The sequence below is a fragment of the Vipera ursinii genome (genome assembly GCF_947247035.1).
Source record: "Vipera ursinii genome assembly, chromosome: 11".
NCBI lineage: Eukaryota > Metazoa > Chordata > Lepidosauria > Squamata > Viperidae > Vipera > Vipera ursinii.
Window position 1 is genome coordinate 2,255,731 of NC_139524.1, and position 22,046 is coordinate 2,277,776.

General features: G+C 42.0%; 1 protein-coding gene across 1 annotated transcript in view; it reads right to left on the reverse strand.

Annotated features, from left to right (window-relative positions):
* ITGA11 (integrin subunit alpha 11) overlaps positions 1-22,046 on the reverse strand; it is a gene marked incomplete at its 5' end in the record, with an annotated part of 172,876 nt that overhangs the window by 127,833 nt on the left and 22,997 nt on the right. The window contains one exon of the mRNA XM_083371097.1: positions 193-304. Coding sequence (XP_083227223.1) covers positions 193-304 — 112 coding nt within the window. The remainder of the gene's footprint in view (positions 1-192; positions 305-22,046) is intronic.

The window sequence follows — 22,046 nt, forward strand, 5'->3', positions numbered from 1 at the left end:
CCCCCTACACTTTTGCCCTAAACTGTAGGTGACATCACAGAATAAGCCAGCCTTCATCAGACTGATACTCTCAGATGTGCCTTCAGCTCTCATTATTTTCCAACCCGACAGCCGTATTCAACATATCTGGAGATCAGCAGAATTTGAAAAGAAGCTAAATATTCAATCTCAGGCCAAGACAGTGTAGTTTACCATTTCTTCCCATTGACTTCATGCTGTTGAACTGTGTAGCCGAAGTATGCTTCTCTGGAGCCTGGAATAATTCTTGGCTTCTTTGTATCGATGTTGAAGGTATGACAGTATCCTGAGACAAATAAATATTAACAGAAATTAGTTCTGCAAGAAAAGAACCAAAATTTTAAATTCAGCAAATGGATAGAATTACACCTAAGAGAACAGAATAGTAATTTGGATTTGTGATGTTAAATTGGTCCATTGCTTAGTTTTCAAATTAATTTTTACTGGAGTCTATCTCAAATTCTGCAAGGATGGAAATGTTCAATGGTAGCTCTCACAAGAAAAATCTGCTCAAGAGAACTCTTCTGCATGAGAAAGTGTTTCTACATATAATATTCTACACTTCCACAGAATTTAAAAAATATGTATAATTCTTAATGGTCCTGGGAGCAGTTAATCCCTGTTAATATTTGAACTGTACTTTGTTTCACTTAGCAGCAGTTTTACAGGGCGGATGATACCACAGAGAAGGTACAACTAATGAGTCAAGACGACACTAATGAAAGGTACCCAATGTATGCTCTGATTTTAGATTTGGTGGGCCAAGAGAGATGATGAGAGACCATCAGTCCCATAAATAGCCTGAGCCTATACCACATGAGGCTTTATAGATGTTAATTCCCACCTGAATCACATTCAGATACTAACAGCTGGTGCAATTCACAAAGAAGTGGTTTTATACAAGTATAATGAAAAATGTAAAAAACTATCTGTGCTGTTCTAATTCTGGATTAGCTGGAGTTTTTGGAATATCTTCAAGGACAGCTCCATGTAGAGAGTACTGAAGTAAACAAAAGAATGTAGCATGAATGAAAAAGGCCGGGCCAGTCCAGGAACAGGCACAGTTGGTGTTGTTATTCAGGAGAGTCTGGTTAGCTGAAACAGGGCCATTGGTCAGCTTCTGCAGATTATGTACAGCTCTCAAAATTCTGTGTTATAGAATAAATGAGGAAGCTGCCCATTTCTGATCCAATCCATTTTTCAATTTTTGTTTTCATTTTTACCATTATCTATGTTGCATTCTCTTTCTGCATTAATGAGACACTTACAAGAGAGAAACTGTTAAAAGGAGAGTTCCACAGAAGGAATTTAAAGTAGGGGATAAAGTTTACCTTCCTACAAAAGTTATGCAGTCACGGCAACCCTGTTTTCCCCTTTAAGATTTTCATCCATGGGATCTTTCCTAGGTTCTCTCTGAGTTTGTTAAAGTCGGCTCTTTTGAAGTTTAGGACATTGGTTGGATTGTTTTCTATTGCTACTGTTTGCCTTATATTAAATTCTAGTATGACATGGTCGCTTTCACCCAAGGTTCCAGCAATTTCATTTCCCTCTATCACTTCTTCTCTATTTCTAAGGATTAAGTCCAGTATAGCTTTGCATGTAGTTCCCTCCTCCACCTTTTGGGTGACAAAGTTGTTGGCTAGGTTGATTAGGAATCTAACTTGTCATGATGAAATGGAAAATTGTTTTCTTGGGAAGGGATTCTTTTTTCCTTTCCTGAACTTTTTTCTTTTTTAAAATTTGTATTATCTTTTACTGTTGTAACTAAATATTTTACTAATATTATTAGCAAAAAGATAATAATAACAAAGGTGGAGCCATAACAACAACTGACAGGAAAGCTAATTCTTCATAAGCAAGAAAAACAAAGAGATAAACTCGGAGTATGAAAATGGAAACAAGTGAGATATAAGCTATTGTGCTCTGCAGGAATTCAGAAAAAGTTCTGAGGCCTTTGCAGAAGAAATAGGCTCTGAGCCTTCAGAGGAACAAAAATAGATAAGAAGAAAACTAAAGAAAACACAGAACTCTGGACCCCTCATGGGTAGAGGAGGTACAGCAGCATCGTGCAAGAAGGCAAAGAAAAAAGTTGAAGTAGTTGGCAACCTGACTGTGAGGACAAAAACAAATATGCACCAACTGGGCCCATAGGTTCATATGAGTGCTGTCTCCCAGAAGCTTGGATTATAGATGATACAGTACAGTACAAAATGTCAAGTCCACTGGTCATTATCTCTTCCTTATAATTCATTGAGGAAAAATAATATTGCCAAGATTAACAATATGAGCTTTGAAGATGTAGAAAAGAACTGCTAACACCTGGGAATTCAGGAGGTGTTCTCATTCAAATTCAGAAAAGGAAGATGAGAAAGAACATTGTAGTTGAACAACTGGTTTCCAAACTAGTGTTTCATTTCTGGATCTAGTGTCTGAGTTATCTAGATGCTGGTACAAGATAGAACAGAGAACAGAATAATAGGGTTGGAAGGGACCTTGGAGGTCTTCTAGTCCAACCCATGACAAGAGTTCCCATATTATTCCAGACAAAATGGTTGTCCAATCTCTTCTTGAAAACCTCCAATGATGGACCACCAACAATTTCTGGAGAAAGTCATTCCACTGATTAATTGTTCTCATTGTTAGGAAATTTCTCCTTAGTTCTAAGCTACATTACTCTTTAATGGTCTTCCACTCATTACTTCCTGCCCTCAGGTGCTTTGAAGAATAGATTGATAGTAGTTTGCTTCCCAGAAGTATTGCTAAAACCATTTAATCTTGATCAGGAATGCTTTAAGTTGAATCATGTGTGAGTTAGAGATGAAAGCCCTGAAGTAAAGATTTATATAATATAGAACAAATGAGAGTTTTGTTGTAAAGTGCCCTTTAAAACCATTAAATGAAAAATAATAATAAAAATCACTATGCACTACCACTATGTTCAGGCTATAAAGATAAATAAGATGAACTAGTTAGTTCCTTTCTTAGGAAAAGAAATTATGATTTAAAAATTAAAATGATGATGAGCATGCCTGAAATATAGCAATTTAAGGAAATGATTTATGCAAATGGATAGAAATGATAAAAAGTGCTAAATATAAAAGAGATGTTGTCCTTTACATTATAAGTATCTAAGTATACCTATCTATTATACCTCTGTTGAAATCCAAGTAAATTAATTTGGCAATACAATTGAGTAGCATTAGTGAGGGAACAAATACTGTAAACATACTGTCTATCATCATTGTCCAGCCAAGAAAGAAATTATTATGTTTTCCAGAAACAAATATATAATTTTCATAAAGGCATGAAGTTACAGAGATGGGAAATTTTAATGAACTTGACATCTGTTAGAAGAAAATTTCTTCCAAGCAGGATCTTTCCAACAAATTCCTGCCTTTCTGACAAATACCATTTATTTAATTAGACATTAATCAAGGTTTAGCTAATGAAATATAAATAGTAGGGCCACTGGAGGAAAGTAATTGTTTAATGCTTTTTAATTTTAAGGAAACTAACAAGCGCATACCTTTCTCTTCAATATAGAAGATTTTAATAAATTCAGATCAAAGAGAAATAGGATTTCATAGCTGGAGAAGATAAGGGGAAATGGTACCCAAAGTACTGTAGCTAAAAATCCTTTAAAGGGAAGTTCTAAAGACACAACTGCGAACAATTCCAAGGAGGAAAATAATACATTGTAGAGAAATTAAGAAAGATGATGATGGTTTGTGTAAAAAAATTTCTATTATTTTTGAGAAATCCTATAAAACATGTGAAATTCTAGATGGAAGGAAGCAAATACCTTGGAAAACAGAAGAGGGGAAGATAATAAAGGGAACCTATAAACCAGTTTATCTCATATAACACCTGGAAAGATTCAAGAGTAAGTCACAGAGTGATCAGTCATTAAGCAGCTTGAAAACAATGTGATGATTACCCAGAACAACTTGGATTTTTCAAAAATAATTTATCAGATTAACTTTATTTTATTTTGAATTGGTAATTTCTTTCCTGCTATAAAAATTATATATTTTGATTTTATTCAATTTTCAGATGACACAAAATTGGGAGAAATAGCTAAACTCCTAGGAAACAAAATCTGAGAATCAGGGCAACTGTGGCAAGTTCAGAATGGCTCTAAATGGCATGCTTGACCAGGTGACTGAAGCCCCATCTGTGCTGGACCAGATTGTAGCTAGTTTAGGAATTAAGAACTGTGTTAGAGCATTTAGCATTTAAAGGGTTAACGCTGACTCTTAAGAGATGGCTTCTGGAAAATGTAGTCTAGTTGTTAGTTAGACCTATATTTTACCTAGACAGTGGGAGGAGCTTCAAAGTTTATTACAAGATGTCCTGGCTATGCACCAGGGTTGTAAATCATCATGCACACATCGATTAGCAGCTGTAACCATGCATAGCTGAGATGGGGAATTATCCCTTTTTACCTACTTAAATGGACAGATATGATTATGACCAGATGAATCTACTGCAAAGTAAGTCTCTGCTTAGAATTCCTGGACAATAAATATTTGTTTTAAAATCATTTTCATTGAGTTATACTATATGAAATTGGGACTACAAAGCATTTTAGTTCACAGTTCCAGAACATCATCCTTTATTCGTCTTAACAATGCATGGAACACATTATAAAGAGGGAGAACTTGGATACAATAGAATGTAATAGTATAAATAAAAATCAAACCCATGGGTACATAATAGGGGAGACCTGTGTGACAATAGCCTTTGTGAAAATATTTGGGGTAACAATTGGTTGCATGTGGAATATAACACTATGATATAACTTTAGAAAATTCAAATTTGGACTGTACCAATATAGTTTTTAAATAACAGGAAGTAATCATTCCATCACAATGGCCAAAGTGGAGGAAAGGGTTGAAATTTGGAAATGTTTTTCTTTTCTTTAGCTGGCTGGTTTTCCAGCTGGTTTACAGGTGGAGTCCAGAGGTTTATGGCTGCAGTACACAAAATCCTGAAGACTTACAAAGGAGGCTGAAGGAGTTGGGCATGATGGTTTTGAGAAGGGAAAAAACAGAAGGAATATAATCCTCTTCATGTACCTGAAAAGATACTAGCTTAGAAAAAAAGTCGAATTTGTGGTCTCACATTAAAGAATGCAAGATATGCCACAATAGTTTTAAGTTACAGGGAAAAAGCAGTTAACAGACTGCTAATTGATTAAAATTTCCTCAATATAATTTCCATTCTATCTAATTAAAATGTTGCTCTGGCTGACCCAGCTGAGGCAGCTTAAGTGAACATATATAGAAGCCAGTTTCTACAGAGTAAACTCGCTAAGTAAGCAAATGGGAAGAGCGAACAGCAGGTTTCAATGGGAGAGATCAATGGGAAGGAACTTTTTCTCTTCTTTATCTAATCTGGGTTGAATCTACTCAGAAAACAGCTTCCCACTCTCTGCACCGCCTTCCTGTCTGAAGCAGGGATGCTTCCAAACCAGACTGTGATGCTGTATGACAGGATGCTCTCAATCATCCCCCTGTAGAAAGTGGTCAGGACAGGGGAAGGAAGATGAGCTTTTCTCATGCGACGCAGAAAATGCAGGCACTGCTGTGTCTGCTTCACCAGTTTCTCACTGTTGAGCGACCAAGCCAGCCTACTCGTTAGCTGCACACCCAGGAATTTGATGCTGGTAACTATCTCCACAGGTGAGTCATTAATGCACAGAGAAGTGTGGCTGGTTATTAGCATGCTCTTATTCAAGAGGACTTCTATTATCTTACGGAATAAATCCAGTGGTGGAATTCAAATATGTGAACAGTGTGAAAGCCGCTTCTAGAAGTCCATTCTGGGCCTGGACAACAAAAAATTAGCTACCAGTTCTGCCGAAGTGGTGCCAACTGGCTGAATCCCACCACTGGATAAATCTTCTTGGACCATATGGCAGGAAGATTAGAAGACAGCAAAAATCTCTTCAAAATAGGAAAGAGGAGAATGAGAAACTACAAGCTGTCATTTTGGGCAATGTCCTTGAAAATATATCAAACAGCACATTTGTGAGCACTTGAATAGGCAATGCTATAGTTAGCAGATTTGTCACAATCGGATAGAATCCAGATGATCATTTTATTATTCCAAAGTTAATGTCAATGCTGCAAACATTGACATGTTTTGCACTGACAATATAAAAGACAGGCTGTTACTTTAATTGCTTCATTTGGGAGGGAGGAAATCACCCAGAGGTTGTGAGAAGATTGCAAAAGCCCGCGTACAGAATGGGAAGTGAAACCTCATATGTAAAAATAATTGGATAATGTGATTTATGATGTTTAGATAAGGGCGGGGATTGTGTGTGTGTTATGATAGGTTTGGGGGGAGGAGATTTCAGATTCTGGCATCCCTCCATGAGTGCCAATGTTTTGTTTCATTATTAAGACTTTTAGATAAACAATGTTTGCATTTTATTTGAACTGTCTCATTTATCAGAACCATGACAGTTAACAGGTTACAGTAAGTTGCTGATCTCTTTAACCAAGAAAAAAATTATAATGCTATAGTAAACATACATGTTTAATCAAAGGAAGCTTGGATGTTCACATATATCAGTAAAAGAATACAATTATGTTATAGCTAATGATACAAAATAACATAAGATCCTTTACGTTCTAGGAACAGACACATTCCTTAGCAGCAACATAGTAGCTTTGATAATAGAATGAAAGGTTTGGAATGTTCCTTGATGATCTAATTCAGCCCCTTCCCAGGGCAGGATCCTCAGATTAGATAAGATAAAATAAGATAACTTTTATTGTCATTTTTACTGTGAATACACTAGTACACAATAAAAATGAATTTCTGTTGCCTGCTCTCAAAAGAATATATATATACTGTACAGATGATTTCAGACAAATGGCTCTCTAGCCTTTTTCAAAAGCTACCAGCATACCTCCCCTGTCAGCCTCGGATGGAATAGGTCAATTCCCACTAGGGTGACAAATTTCTTCAAGCAACCTAAACCCATGCCATTCCAGGATTTAAAGGTAATAACCAACACTTTGAAGTGCACCTGGAAGCAAAACAGCAGCCAGCACAGCTTGTGGAACACTGGTGTAACATAGACAACTCTAGTGCCCCCAAGAACTGCCTGAGCCACAGTTCTCTGCTTCCAAATGTTCTTCAAAGGTAGCCCCATGTAGAGCACATTGCAATAATCCAAACATGAAACGACCGGGGCTTGAGTGACTGAGCACAGGGACTCCTGATCCAGGAAGGGATGCAACTGACACACAACACAAGTTGTGCAAAGGCTCTCCTAGCCACAACTACCACCTGCTCTTTAAACAAGAGTCATGAGTCCAGGATAACCCCAAGTTACAGACTAGTTCTGTCTGATGTAAGGCAACCCCATCCAGAACTAAACACATTGAAGTCCTGGATCTTGACATCTCATATACCCAAAGTCATTCAGTCTTCCCAGAGCTCAGTTGAAGCATGTTGTTCCCCATCCAGACCCCCCATAGCCTCCTAGCACCATGTGGGAGGGCAGCAGCATCAGCATCTGGATCAACTGGAGTGGAGATATAAAGAGTATCATCAATGTACTATATTCTGCATAAGCCAAAAAGAGGGCTGAGAAAATATCTAAGACCCATCATAAACTATTTCAACTTCTTTCCTCAGGATGCCATTATAGGGCATTGCATGCCAAAACAACTAGACACAGAGACAGTTTCCCCACACACACACCTAATTCCCACAGCACTATCTTATGTCTAAGGATATTTAAACATGTAGTTGGGTTGTATTACTGTTATCCTTCTCATATTTCCTATTTCTTTCTCGCATTGGTATCTTATGACTATCACTTTGTTGGTTGTATCTTATGATTTATGATTTATCACTTTGTGAGAAATTATGCATTGGAGACAAATTCCTTGTGTGTCTAATCACATTTGGCCAATAAGAATTATTTCTCGTATTGTATTGTATTGTATTGTATTGTATTGTATTGTATTGTATTGTATTGTATTGTATTGTATTGTATTGTATTGTATTGTATTGTATTCATTCCTCAACATATGGTGGCAAATCATCTCACCCACTGGCTTCATGTAGATGTTACAAAGGAATGGGGAGATTATCAGCATGCCACAAAGCAATACTATATTTTCTCGAAAAGCAACAGAGGGGTAAAAAATGCATGGTGATGTACCTCCTTGAATCTTCTGCTTGTAAAATGCAAATTTTATAATCAATTAGTCAATGGAGGTGCAATAATAAGCAATATCTCATTTATAAAAGTCCTTAGGAGATGCAATATATAGCATAAAAATATTATACCTTATTAATAAAAACATATGATTTGGGGGTCATACAGATTAACCTGAGTTCTATTCCAACTCTCCCACCACATTCAAATTTAAAGTACATAACTCCTCTTCCTAGTATTCTTTTTGTCTTTTGATGCTTAGAAGTAACTCTTTTAGGTATGAGACCTCTCTGGCAGTAAGGGCTGACCTAAAAGAACAGTAGAAAAAAGCTAAAGGAATTTATTTTTGCCCACAAAAATATTGGCAATATTCCAGTCTGGAAACTGGAAATATGCAGAGCAAGATTAAATGAAGAATAAAATATTTATCCAGTTTCCCATTCTCCTGATTGAAAGTTTTTCTCCTTGGGAGCATTCCACAAATAACATATTTGATATTGGCTCCCAAAAGATAAGGAAAAATATGCTACTTTTTCCCAACCCCATGAATGAGGTTTCCCCCCCTTTTAGCATTATTTTTAATGGGGAATATATGGGGGTGAATGGGGCCGGCAAAGAAGCAATAATATAAAGTATCTGGTTTTTAATTTTGTTTTGGGGAGTTTCTAAAACACTAATATGCCCAAAATCTTTACCTTTACCTTATTGAATTTGTTCCCCACCAGAAATTGGTTAGAAATTGTGTCATCATGTTCTACTTCTAAATTTCAACAGAGCAGTAATGGGTTGGGGACCAAATGGAGCTTGCCCAACCTTTAACACATGTACTCTTCGCTAACATTAGAAGTGCTAATAAATTTCATTTAATTGTCCCACAATTGGCTGTACCATTACAGAATGCAGAATGGCAGTTCCCATGACGAAAGCCAGTTTGTTTAATTTGGATTAATGATGGTAGAATGCGGGAGACTGTGAGTTCTAGTTCCACTTCAGGCATGAAAGCCATCTGGGTGACTTTGGGCTGGTCACTCTCTCTTGACCAACTCACCTGACAGGGTTGTTTTGGGAACCATAGGAGGAGGGAGGTCTTGAGTTATTGTATAAGAATAATAAAGGTGTGATAAAAAGACTGGGGGAAAAACTGGGGAAGAAGATATAAAGAATATATATAAATGTGTGGTTGAATTTGGATGATCTGAAAAAAGGTAAGCATGATTAATTCTGGTTAGTTCTTAGATATAAACTAAAGCCACCAGGAAATTCTTAAGAAGATTATAAACCATCTCAGAAGGTAATAGGAAACCTCATTGGTATCCTTGCCAAGAAAATTATATGAACTTCTCTAGACATCACTACTAGTTCAACCAGGACTTGAAGAAGATATTATCTTTATATAGCATACAGAGAGAAGTCACTGATAAAAATGGGTTCCCCACAATGATATCCACAGGGTATGGTAACAAATTCAAGATGGCAGCCATGATGGTGTGATGACTTTTTTTAATGTGTAATGTGGCCACCGTCTTGTCACTGTTGATCTACTTTGCACTCTACTGTTTCCCCATATCTACTAGAATAATTGCATTGTATGTAGGATTGCTAGTTTTTAATGTTTTTATTAAACACATTTATATTATGTATTAAATTTATATGCTGCCCATCTCATCTAGAAGCAACTCTAGGGAGCTTACAACCAAATAAAAACATCAAGATGAAACATTAAAAACAAAAAGTACTGTATTAACATTACAATTGACTTAAAAATAAAAGGGTGGCAAGGAAGGGAACAAATGAATATGGGGAAGAGGTGGGATTTTATCTGAATCCATTAACTCCTTCATTGTGACATGCTCTATGATCCCTGTGGCTTTCAGGTTTTCAGGGCCTTTCAGAAGGCCAAAAAGGTAGGTGCAGCTCTCACCTTGGGGGAAACTGTAATGTATTGGGCCTGTTTTGCTGTCCCACATAACCATGTGAGATTGCTTAATCAGGGAGTCTGTGTAACAGTCGCAGGCTCCTTAGACATGCAGTCTCTAGGATAACCATTGGTTGGCTCTAGGGCACAGGTCTGCAACCCGCGGCTCCGGAGCCGCATGAGGCTCTTTCAGCCGACTCCTGCGGCTCCCAGTCCTCTGCCATGTGCAGTCCAATAAAAAAAAAGTGGGACTAAAAAAGTTCAACCAATCAATTCAAATATGCAGGGTAGGTGAATAGTTCGCCTTGGCTCCACTCTTCAGTCAAACCCTGTTCTGTGCATGCGCGCATGTACGCACATGCGCACACATTTTTTGCGGCTCCGTTTTTCCTTTTGTGAGGGAACCGGTTCCGAGTGGCTCTTTCACTGTTTCAGGTTGCTGACCCCTGATCTAGGGCAGCAATAAGTTCCTTCAAACCTATTGGCCGCCACTTAGTGGCCAGCAGTATAAGTAGCTGTGTAGAAGCCTTGGTTACCAGTTCAGTTCCTGTTATTCAATAAAGCATGTTCCTGCCTGAACTCTCTCGCCTCGTCTCCTGCTTGCAAAGAACCCAATACACAACAGAAACCATGTTCCAGAGGTGGGAGCCAAGGCAGAAAAGCCTCTTCTCTTGGACCCCGCAAGCCAGAATTCAGACTCTTACACAGAATATAAAAAACAACTAAAACATCATGATAATTTGCATTATTTGGAGATAAATACAATAATAAAACAATGCATACCACACATAAAAATATAAAATTAAAATAATAATAAAAAAGAAATTAGAGATGCCCTTTATGAGGGAAAGACTTACTGAAAAAAATCCATCTTTAATATCTTCCAAAATGTCAGCAGGGAAGGAATTAAGTGAACCAGGATCTCAGCTAGAAAGCTGTTATGTGAATCTGCAACAGAAATATGAAGTGGATCCAGTTCATACTGACTATCCTAATGCCTTCAGAATTGGATGAAATTAGTTGGAACACTAGGTCATTGTTTTAATATTTTGAAGTGTTTGAAAATTTGAGTCATTGGGATTACTTGGTTTCACCACAGATTTTGCTCCCAATGGATACTGGTGCAGAAGCTAGATTAATATTATTTATGGCTTGACTTGAACTTGATTCATCTCAGTTCTTAAAATCTGAGTCCCAGTTATTGGAGAAGTGTTTTCTTCTGCCATAATGAGTAATGTTGAATTGACTGTGGCTCAGTTGAAGCTTTCTTACTAGTACAATAAGTACAAACCGAGATTAACATGGATTATCAAGGATGTAGCAACCATGACAGATTAAACACAAACTGAAATTATGTAGCCTAGATATTCCTATCCATTTTGGCTAGTGGGCACATTTGCAGTTCTGAGATTATATTACGGATATTCTTTTAAATTGTCTGTTGTGAGATAATTACACATTTAAAACATAGCTACCAGCAGTGATTCAATTGCTTACCAATTATCAATTTACTGAAATGCTACTGAATCTAACCCTTCTTTTCACAGGATGTCCACTATCTATTTTCTTTTTTGTAGATAGGTTTACTTAGTTCCAAACAAAGCACTGTGTTGCAACTACCAATAATATTTATAGGAAAAAAACCTCTGAAGCACAGAGAAATACTTGGAAATATATATACTGCATATGCATATTACAGGTAATCTTCAACTTACAACCATTCAATTAGTGACCATTTGAAGTTACAATGGCACTGAAAAAAGTAATTTATGACTGTTTTTCACACTTACAACTGTTGCAGCATCCCTGTGGTCATGTGATCAGACTTGGCAACTTTATGATGGACCCCACTGTCCTGGGGTCATTTGTAACTTTCCTAACTGGCTTCCGATAAGCAAAGTCAATGGGGGAAGCCAGATTTGCTTAAGACTGTATGATTCATTTAAAAACTGAGTGATTTGCTTAATAACTGTAGCAAAAAAGTTGTAAAATGGGGCAAAACTCACTTAATGACTGCCTTGCTTAGCAACAGAATTTTTGGGCTCAATTATGATCATAAGTCAAGGACTATCTGTAAGAGGTCAGGTGGGGCAGGAATTCTTCCAGAAGCCAGGAATTCCTTATCTGTCATACTGGGGACTCTAAGTAAAGTAAGTGCTATTCTGTGATTGAAAAGGGATGGCAATGTCCTTATCATCTCAGAAATGAGATGATAAGGACATTACAAGCAATTAATGTTTGCTTGTAAGGAACCATCTAAACATCTCTTGCAGTAACTGTGTTTTTCTAGCAAGAAAGAATAAAATGACACATTCCTAGTGGTTCTCCTGTCACAAAACATATGGTGCCTTTAATAGAAGAGACACTCAATAATATGATGAATTCAGGGTCCACAAATACCACAAGATGGGTGGTATTTGTCTCAGCAGTAGCACTTGTAAGAAGGATGTAGACATCAGGAAGAACAGTTCAACATGAGCCAGCAGTTACTATCAGTGGATAGGCACCAAAAGAATTAATATCAATTATATAAAAAGTCACAATGTGCACATGGAATACTGCATCCAATTCTGATCACCATAATTTAAGAATGGTGAGACACTAGACAGAGTGCAAGGAAGAATTAAGATTGTGATGTTGGAGGCTAAATCCCATGAGGAACAGTTCTTTTTATGTTTAGCCTAAAAAAGAGGTGATAGCACTTTTCCCATACTTGAAGTGCTGTCATAGAGAAGAGAGTGTAGATTTCTATTCTCTACCACCCTATGGTAGGATAAGAACCAACAAGTAGGGGCTTTACAAAAGGAGATCCAAATTCGAAATAAGAGTTTCCTGACAATGGAGGCTATTAAGCAGAGGAACAGCACTGGAATTGGGAATGGTGCCTTACTAAACGTTTTTAGCAAACTTTTGATAATGATTTGTCTGGTATTGTCTGAAGATTCCTGAGCAAAAGTTTGGACGAGAAGAATTTCAAGGTCCCTTCTAACTTATGATTCTATTAATTTGGGAACAGACATTACAGTGCTTAAACAATTTTCAACCTGGGTTTAAACCAGTACAAATTTGAAGTACAAGTCTTTAACCATATTTGTGAGACAGCCATTGACATGAACCCAGCAGGGAAATGATATAGCTGATACTACTAAGACTTTTATGCTTCCTCAGATTTCACAGATTCGGTTGACATCACAAAATGGAGCCCCAGTTGTCTCCACTGACATTTGCCAGCTAGAGTTCAACTTGGTTCACATCTGGATGATTTTTATTTGCCAAGTGCCACAAGAAATTGCCACAGAAGGCATCCCACCATCTTCTGTCACAAGCACTACACTACTCTTCTGTTGGATAAACTCACCAAATTCTGTACAAAAAAAACCCTGGATTCATAGCAAAACTAAGTTATTTCGCAGCAGAAATTATGGTGTCCCCAAAACAGTAGTGGAACAATTCTTGGGTAGGTCAAGGAATTATTCACTGCTAACGAGCTGAGTTGTGATTTCACAGAAGAGACTACATATTTTCTTAAAGTTTAAATAAAACTATACCACATCTGGTAGTTATTCCGTTCAGGAAGGGCTGTGTCAGATCTTACTGCTGATTCATTTTCAGCCACGTCCACAGGTAAAATCTTCCCTTCTTTCTATCCTCCCTGCTCCATGATATTGTGAATATATATTAAAAAGTTTACTTTTAAGATGCCAGAAGATTTTTCATAGTTTTTAATAAAGTATTTGAAAGACCAATGCCTTGATAGTCTTGGCTTGGCAAAGCTTGTTTTCAACAACATTGTTGGGAGAAGGGAGATCATTGCTGAAGGAAATCACTTCCTGGCATTGCTTTAAGCTCTACAAAACTTTTTTACAGTCATTCTTGAATGAAGAGTTCAAGCTGGAAAGATAGCTAGAATGTAAATGCAAGGGAATTCTCTGGAGGGATGGAAGAATCCTTTTCTTTTCTCATAATCAGAACTCTGAAAAGGAGTTTAATCCTTGTACAGGCCAAGCCACTTAGCAAGTATATATTGTAAAGGGGAAAGAAGGTGTAATGTATTGGGATTTTACTTGAACTGTCTGTTTGAATGCTGCTTAAAGTTGCTCAATTGGTGTGTCTGTGTAATGGTCACTGACTAAGCCAGACTTGCTGTCTCCAAGATCATTGGTTGATTGGGAATGGGCTCCTTTAAATCTATTGGCTGCCGCCTAGTGGCCAACCGTATAAGTAGCTGTGCAGAAGCGTGTTTCAGTTCTGTTCCTGTTTGCCTCAATAAAGCAATGTTCCTGTTTGCAACTTCTCGTCTCGCTTACTGCCTCCAAAGAACTCACTACACAACAGAAGGAAAAAGAAACAAAGTGCCTGGGTTTGTTTTTATTCAGCTTGCAGCTTGTAACTGCTTCTACACGTATTACTTAAAAGCTGGTGGTAAATCAATGAAGCTTGAGAAAGATCTTATTTTGGGTGGAACTATTTGTTACAAATCCAGAATGATTTTTCTATTGGACAGAAGGTAACTTATTTTATGTTTAGCTTCCTCAGATATTAGCTTCCTCATCTAGTGGTAACCAAGGTTTTTGCTGGCCAGAACTGGTACCCTAACTATAGCATAAATTGGGGGGGGGGGGAATCTTGGATAGTAATCCCTACTCTAATTCAGTCTCTGGTTTATTGGTTCAGCATCTTGTCAGGTAGCAATATGCAACTGTGGTCCTGGATAGCAGATCAAATGTTTTCACTAGTAAGAAGGATAACAGCTGGAGGCCTATGGCATTTATTTCCTGGCTACCTCCTAAGATCAAGCTGAGCACATCTCCTTGAACAGGAGTTGGGAAAAGTGCAATCAAGCACAGTCAAGGTAAAGGTTTCCCTGCCCAGTCATGTCCAAATCTAGGGGAGAGTGCTCATCTCTGTTTCATAGCCAAGGGAGCTAATGTTCTCTGAAGACACTTCTGTGATCATGTGGCCAGCATGACTACATGCTAAAGCACACATAACACTGTTACCTTCCCACCGAAGGTATTTGTCTGGTCACATTTGCATGCTTTTGAATTGCTAAGTTGGCAGGAGTTGGAACAAGAACAGGAGCTCATCCCACTATGTGACACTCAAGTCTTGAATCTAGGTTGTCATCTTTCCAGCTGACAAACTCAGTGTCTTTAGTTGCTGAGCCATCATGCCCCCAACACTGGTGATAACCCCCCAGTTCCATATACTCCAGCTGTCCTTATTTCTAGTCCATGTGGCCAGTGGTGGGATTCAGCTGATTCACACTAGTTCAGCAGAACCAGTAGTTAATTTTTTGTTGCCCAGGCCCAGAATGGACTTCCAGAAGCAGCAGCTGCACAGAGAACCAGTTGTTCATGAATCATATCTGGGAACTAGTAGTTCCCAAGCCGCAAGTAAAAAGCCGAGCCGGCCGACATTTGACAGTTGACAGCTGTCAAATGGCCGCCCGAAGCAACGACGCACGCGCACCGCCCAGCCGGCCGCCATTCCCGTTGACAGCTGTCAAAAGGGCTGCCGGGGCCAATGCGCACGCGCCAGATTTGACAGTTCCCGGAACTGTCAAATCGTGAACTCTTCAACCCGGTCCTCCGAGCTGAGCTAAGCGCTCAGCTGAGAGGAATTCCCTGACAGCCGCAGAGCTGTCAAAGTACTGTTAGTTGATTGGCCGTTCTCCGAGCGGCGGGGAAATACCGCTACCTGATTGGTTACGCTGTTTGACAGTTCCCTATATAAACCCGGATTGTTTTGACAGTCAGCTGCCGGGAGCTGAACCAAATAAACGTGTTAACCTTGCCTACGGTCTCTCGACTGTCTTTGTAAAGACAATTCACCCGGCGACGAGGATGGGATCCCGGTACTACAGAACTGCCTGCTGAGTTAACCTCCGCGAAGGAGTTCCGATCCCTCTCGCTGAAAGTCACTGCTGAAGCCACATCGAGGGCAAAGGAACCCTTCGGCAGTTTGAACGGCACCGTGGATCCAGACCATGGCAAATTTAGGCCACGTCAGAGAGTTTGACGTCCGCCATCCCGAGGGATGGGAATCGCACTGGGGACAAGTCGAAGGCTACCTCGTAGTCAACAAGATAACGGAGGATCGTCACAAGGCTGCCGCCCTCCTGTGTCTCAGCGGGCCTGCCGTCTACGACATCGCCGTAGGGCTCTGCAGCCCAGACCCCATCGCGACCGTCCCCTACGCCGTACTAACCGACCGCCTCAGCAAGCACTTCATGCCCCGGCGGTCCGAGCTGTACTGGCGCCTCCATTTCGCCCGCCGCCGACAGCAACCGGGCGAAACGACCACAGCCTTCATCGCTGGGGTACGTCACGCTGCCCGCAGGTGCCAATTTCCCGACCTGGAAGACCGTATCAGAGATCAGGTCATCGTCGGTCTCTCCAACGAGCGGCTCCAGCGGAAATTGGTAGCCAGACCCACGTTAGACCTCGCCCAACTCACATTAGAGATCATGGCCTACGAAGATAGCCACCGTGAAGGCTCCCCGCCGTTCAGAAGCAGCCCAGCCGGGTCAGTCCACTACGCCGGGGAACCGAACGACGAGCAACCCGAAACCTTCACCGGCGTCGACGACATCATGTCCCGTTTCAGCAAAATGGGCACCGACCCCGGAAAGAACCGCAGGCCATTCAGGCCAGCCACCCCCGGCCCAAGACCCACCTCCGCAGGCCAAAAACCTAAGTGTGCCAGCTGCGGTGGGGCGCATGCCAGAACCACATGTCGTTTCAGAAATGCCAGGTGTCACGGATGCGGGAAGACCGGGCACATTCGCTCCGCGTGTCGCAGCTGGAACCGGGAAACCCTCCACGAGCTTGAGGAGATTCCGGCAGGTAGGACCAGGGTTCCCCTTTCTGCCAGGGAAATTCCCCAGCCCTCAGTATTGTCCATCCGGGCCCAACAAAAAATTTCGCCCATCCAACATTTACAGCCCAAAATTAAGATCTGGGTCAAAATTCAAGGAGTGCCCTGTGAAATGGAGGTCGACTCCGGCTCCTCTGTTTCGATAATGTCCTGGGACACTCTCAAAAAGATTGGGTTTAAAATCAGACGCCGTATCCCCCTGCAGCCCTCCAAAATACTCCTTGCAGACTTCCAGGGGGCCGCCATCCACTTAAAGGGACAGGCACAAGTAAGGGTAGAATACAAAAAATTCCAGGGGCAATTAACAATCCAAATCACTGAGGCTCCCAGGACCACCCTCATCGGGTTAGACTGGTTCGAGGCTCTAGGCATCCACCTGGAGGGCACCAACCGCATACAATCCCGAACATTAGAGCAGGTCTGCCAGGCGTTCGCGGACGTTTTCGACGGAACGCTTGGCAAATATACAGGTCCCCCCATAGACCTCAAATTAAAACCTGAGGTAGGTCCCATCCGCATCAAGGCAAGAAGGGTCCCCTTTGCGCTAAAACAAAAAATCGAAGCAGAATTAGACCGTCTAGTCAGCCTGGGAGTCCTAGAACCAACAGACGGGGGAACCTGGGAAACCCCCATAGTGACACCAGTTAAACCAAACGGTGACGTGAGAATATGCGCGGACTATAAAGCAACAGTCAACCGCGCATTAAATCCCCACGCATACCCAGTGCCTGCTGTCAGGGACGTGCTGTCAGAAATAGGGTCCGGCTCAATATTCGCCAAACTCGACCTAGCGCATGCCTTTCTTCAGCTACCGGTCACCCGGGAAACAGCTGAAGCACAAACCATCGTCACTCACCATGGCGCTTTCAAAGTAAACCGCCTCCAATTCGGCATCTCTGTGGCCCCTGGCATTTTCCAGGAGGTCATGGAAAAGACCTTAAAAGGAATCCCAGGTGTCTGCCCCTATTTCGATGACATACTCATCGCTGGGGAATCGGAAAACAACTTAGCAGACAGACTACAGGAAGTACTATTAAGATTTAGAAAAGCAGGGCTCAAACTAAAACGTGAAAAATGTTCCATAGGCGTCCCGTCAGCAGATTTCTTAGGCTACAAGATCGACTCGCAAGGAATTCACCCCACAAACTCAAAAATCCTTGCTATCAAGGCCGCCCCTACCCCAAAAAATAAAACCGAGCTCCAAGCCTTCCTTGGACTTTTAAATTTTTACCACGCCTTCCTACTAGGGAAGGCAACTATCGCAGAACCCCTCCACAGACTGCTCGATAAAGGGGCAGCCTGGCAGTGGACTACAGCCCACGAAAACAGTTTCAAGTCACTTAAACAAATGCTTTCCAGCAACGCAACTATTTCCCACTACCAGGAGGACAAACCTCTATGCATAGCCTGCGATGCATCCCCATATGGGATCGGAGCAGTTTTAAGCCATTTAGACAACAATGGCACCCAATCCCCAGTGGCATATTATTCCAGAACTCTTTCCAAAATGGAAAGAAACTATGCCCAAATAGATAAAGAAGCCCTGGCAATTGTGGCGGGAATTAAAAAATTTCACGATTACCTTTACGGTCGCCCCTTTGTGATTTACACAGATCACAAACCATTGTTAGGACTATTCACTTGGGACCGTCAGACCCCCCAAATCTTATCCCCCAGGATGTTGCGCTGGACAACATTCCTCACAGCATACTCCTACCAATTAATATATAAGCCAGGACACCAAATGTGTCACGCTGATGGCCTCAGCAGATTACCTCTACCCCACACAGAGCCAGACCCAGCCCCAGCAGGCAACATCTTAGCTATTCAAGAGCTCCCAGAATGCCCACTGACAGCAAAAGATATCGCTGCTGCAACTTCGTCAGACAAAACACTTAGCAGAGTGTTAGCATGGGTACACACAGGCTGGCAGACCTCTTGCCCAGGCACAGAGTTTCAGCCATACTTCTCCAGGCAAAATGAACTAACGTCACACTTAGGATGTTTACTCTGGGGGTGCAGGGTAATCGTGCCCACCAAACATAGGCCAAAAGTACTGGACACCTTACATGAGGGCCACCCTGGCATCGTAAAAACAAAAGCCCTGGCCCGCAGCTACGTCTGGTGGCCAGGAATAGACCAAGACATAGAAAAGTACATTGCTGGCTGCTACCTATGCCAAGAATCCCGCCCACTCCAACCCAAAGCCCCAATTCATAAATGGGAACTCACAAAAAACCCCTGGTCCCGCATCCACATTGATTATGCCGGGCCCTTCCAAGGACAGGTCTTCCTCATAGTTGTAGATAGTTATTCCAAATGGCTGGAGGTTCTCCCGGTTCACAGCACAACGTCTGCCGCAACCATTCAAGCCCTCAGGGGAATCTTCGCAACACACGGTCTCCCCGACGTCATTATTTCAGACAATGGCCCTCAATTTACTTCTCATGACTTTCAGATCTTCACGAGGAGAAATTGTATTAGGCATTCAACATCGGCTCCCTTCCACCCATCGTCCAACGGCCTTGCGGAGGTTATGGTGAGGACCACCAAGGACGCCCTCAAAAGAATCATCACAGGAAACTGGCACCGACGCTTGTCACAATTTCTCTTAGCCCACCATTCTACTCCCTGCACAACCACCGGCAAAAGCCCGGCCGAACTTCGATGGGGCCGCCGCCTGGTGACACGGCTCGACAGACTCCACCCCGACAGACTGGCAGCCGAAATGACACCAAACACCCAGCCAAAAACATTCTCCAAAGGACAAAATGTTTGGTCCCGAGATTATGGGGGAAGGGATAAGTGGGTTCAGGGGGTTATCCTGGACCAAACTGGACCTTTATCATACACGGTGGACACAGGGACAGGACTCATACAACGCAGGCACACGGATCAGCTCCGACCCAGGTCACTACCCAACCCCTCTCTGCAACCGACTCTGGGTGAGCCTACGCCAGCCGACACCCCCGGACCCGATGAATTCCTCCCCCAGGACCCACAACCATCTGCTGAGCCCCACCAAGAAACAACCCCTCCAGCCACGCAACCCGAAGGAAGCACCCCCTGTCCCCGACGGTCCAGCCGAGCCAGAAAACCCCCTGCATACCTCGCGGACTTTGAATGGAAGGGAAACCCACCATCTGTTAAAGAACCTGTTAACCATACTGTTTTAAAACGTTCAACTGTTGTTATGCATAACATACCTGTTCAGGGGGGGGAAAGGGGGTGAATCATATCTGGGAACCAGTAGTTCCCAAGCCGCAAGTAAAAAGCCGAGCCGGCCGACATTTGACAGTTGACAGCTGTCAAATGGCCGCCCGAAGCAACGACGCACGCGCACCGCCCAGCCGGCCGCCATTCCCGTTGACAGCTGTCAAAAGGGCTGCCGGGGCCAACGCGCACGCGCCAGATTTGACAGTTCCCGGAACTGTCAAATCGTGAAGTCTTCAACCCGGTCCTCCGAGCTGAGCTAAGCGCTCAGCTGAGAGGAATTCCCTGATAGCCGCAGAGCTGTCAAAGTACTGTTAGTTGATTGGCCGTTCTCCGAGCGGCGGGGAAATACCGCTACCTGATTGGTTACGCTGTTTGACAGTTCCCTATATAAACCCGGATTGTTTTGACAGTCAGCTGCCGGGAGCTGAACCAAATAAACGTGTTAACCTTGCCTACGGTCTCTCGCCTGTCTTTGTAAAGACAATTCAGTTCACATATTTGAATCCCACCACCGCATGTGCCCCATCAGTGACAGGGCCCTTCTTCTGGCATTGCTCTGCTTTTTTCACTATGCAGAGCATCATGGTTTTTCTATTGTCCTCCACTGGTTTCCTCTTTGCCTGCTGACTTTATGTTGATCCAGACCAACTGGGCTATTAATGCAGCTGAAATGAGTGAAGGGAGCACATGTCCATTGGGCCATCCAGGAGAAGCACTAAAGAATTCAAATGTGCATCACATCCTTGAAGCTGGAATTTTCTGCCCATGAAATATTGGCTGCAGCCACTGCACATCCAGCCAACATTTGCATAACAACCTTCTGCCCTAATGAACCATTTCTGAGTTGTTTCTAAAGGCAGTCCATTTAGGCTGGGCCATTGTGCTGAGCCATAACATTATTTGTTCATGTTGCTTTAGCATAGTAGCTGAATCAATTCAATTATGTTTTGTTCAAGAGGTCATGATGAAGACAAACAATTGCTTACAGCAATATGTAAGCCAAGCAGATTTCTCTGGCTGAAATGCACCTAGTGGAAGAAGCTGATATATCCAATGCAACTAACCTAACCAAACCATTTGGGTGATCACATTTGCAGTAATAATGCAGTTCTGACAGGGTTGAGGATAAGCACAGCACACTATTTTACATGTACAGGTGTAATCACCCAAGAATGAGAGGAGAAGGTCTATCAAGGGACTGAGGGATACATAGCTCACATACTTTACCCCTATGGCATCCCAATTCTGATATATATTGCCCTCCCCTCCCACCCTCAAATATTTTCCATTAGCAATGAATGCAGGGATTAAAAAGAATGTGTAGTTCAGGGGTGTCAAACTGCCAGTCCATGGGCCGGTTTCATCATATGGAGGCCACGCCCACCCCAGCTCCGACAATACAAAAAAAGTTGCAATATGTCGCAACATGTCATGTGACACAGTGAGTTTGACACCCATAGTGTAGCTCAGGGGTCAGCAACCTGAAACAGTGAAAGAGCCACTCGGAACCGGTTCCCTCACAAAAGGAAAAACGGAGCCGCAAAAAATGTGTGCGCATGTGCATACATGCGCGCATGCACAGAACAGGGTTTGACTGAAGAGTGGATCCAAGGCGAACTATGCACCTACCCTGCATATTTGAATTGATTGGTTGAACTTTTTTAGTCCCACTTTTTTTTTATTGGACTGCACATGGCAGAGGACTGGGAGCCGCAGGAGTCGGCTGAAAGAGCCGCATGCGGCTCCGAAGCCGCGGTTTGCAGGCCTGTGGTGTAGCTGTTTCCTACTATATGGCATCTCCTCAGGGTGCCACCGGTCAGAGAATGTCGTCTG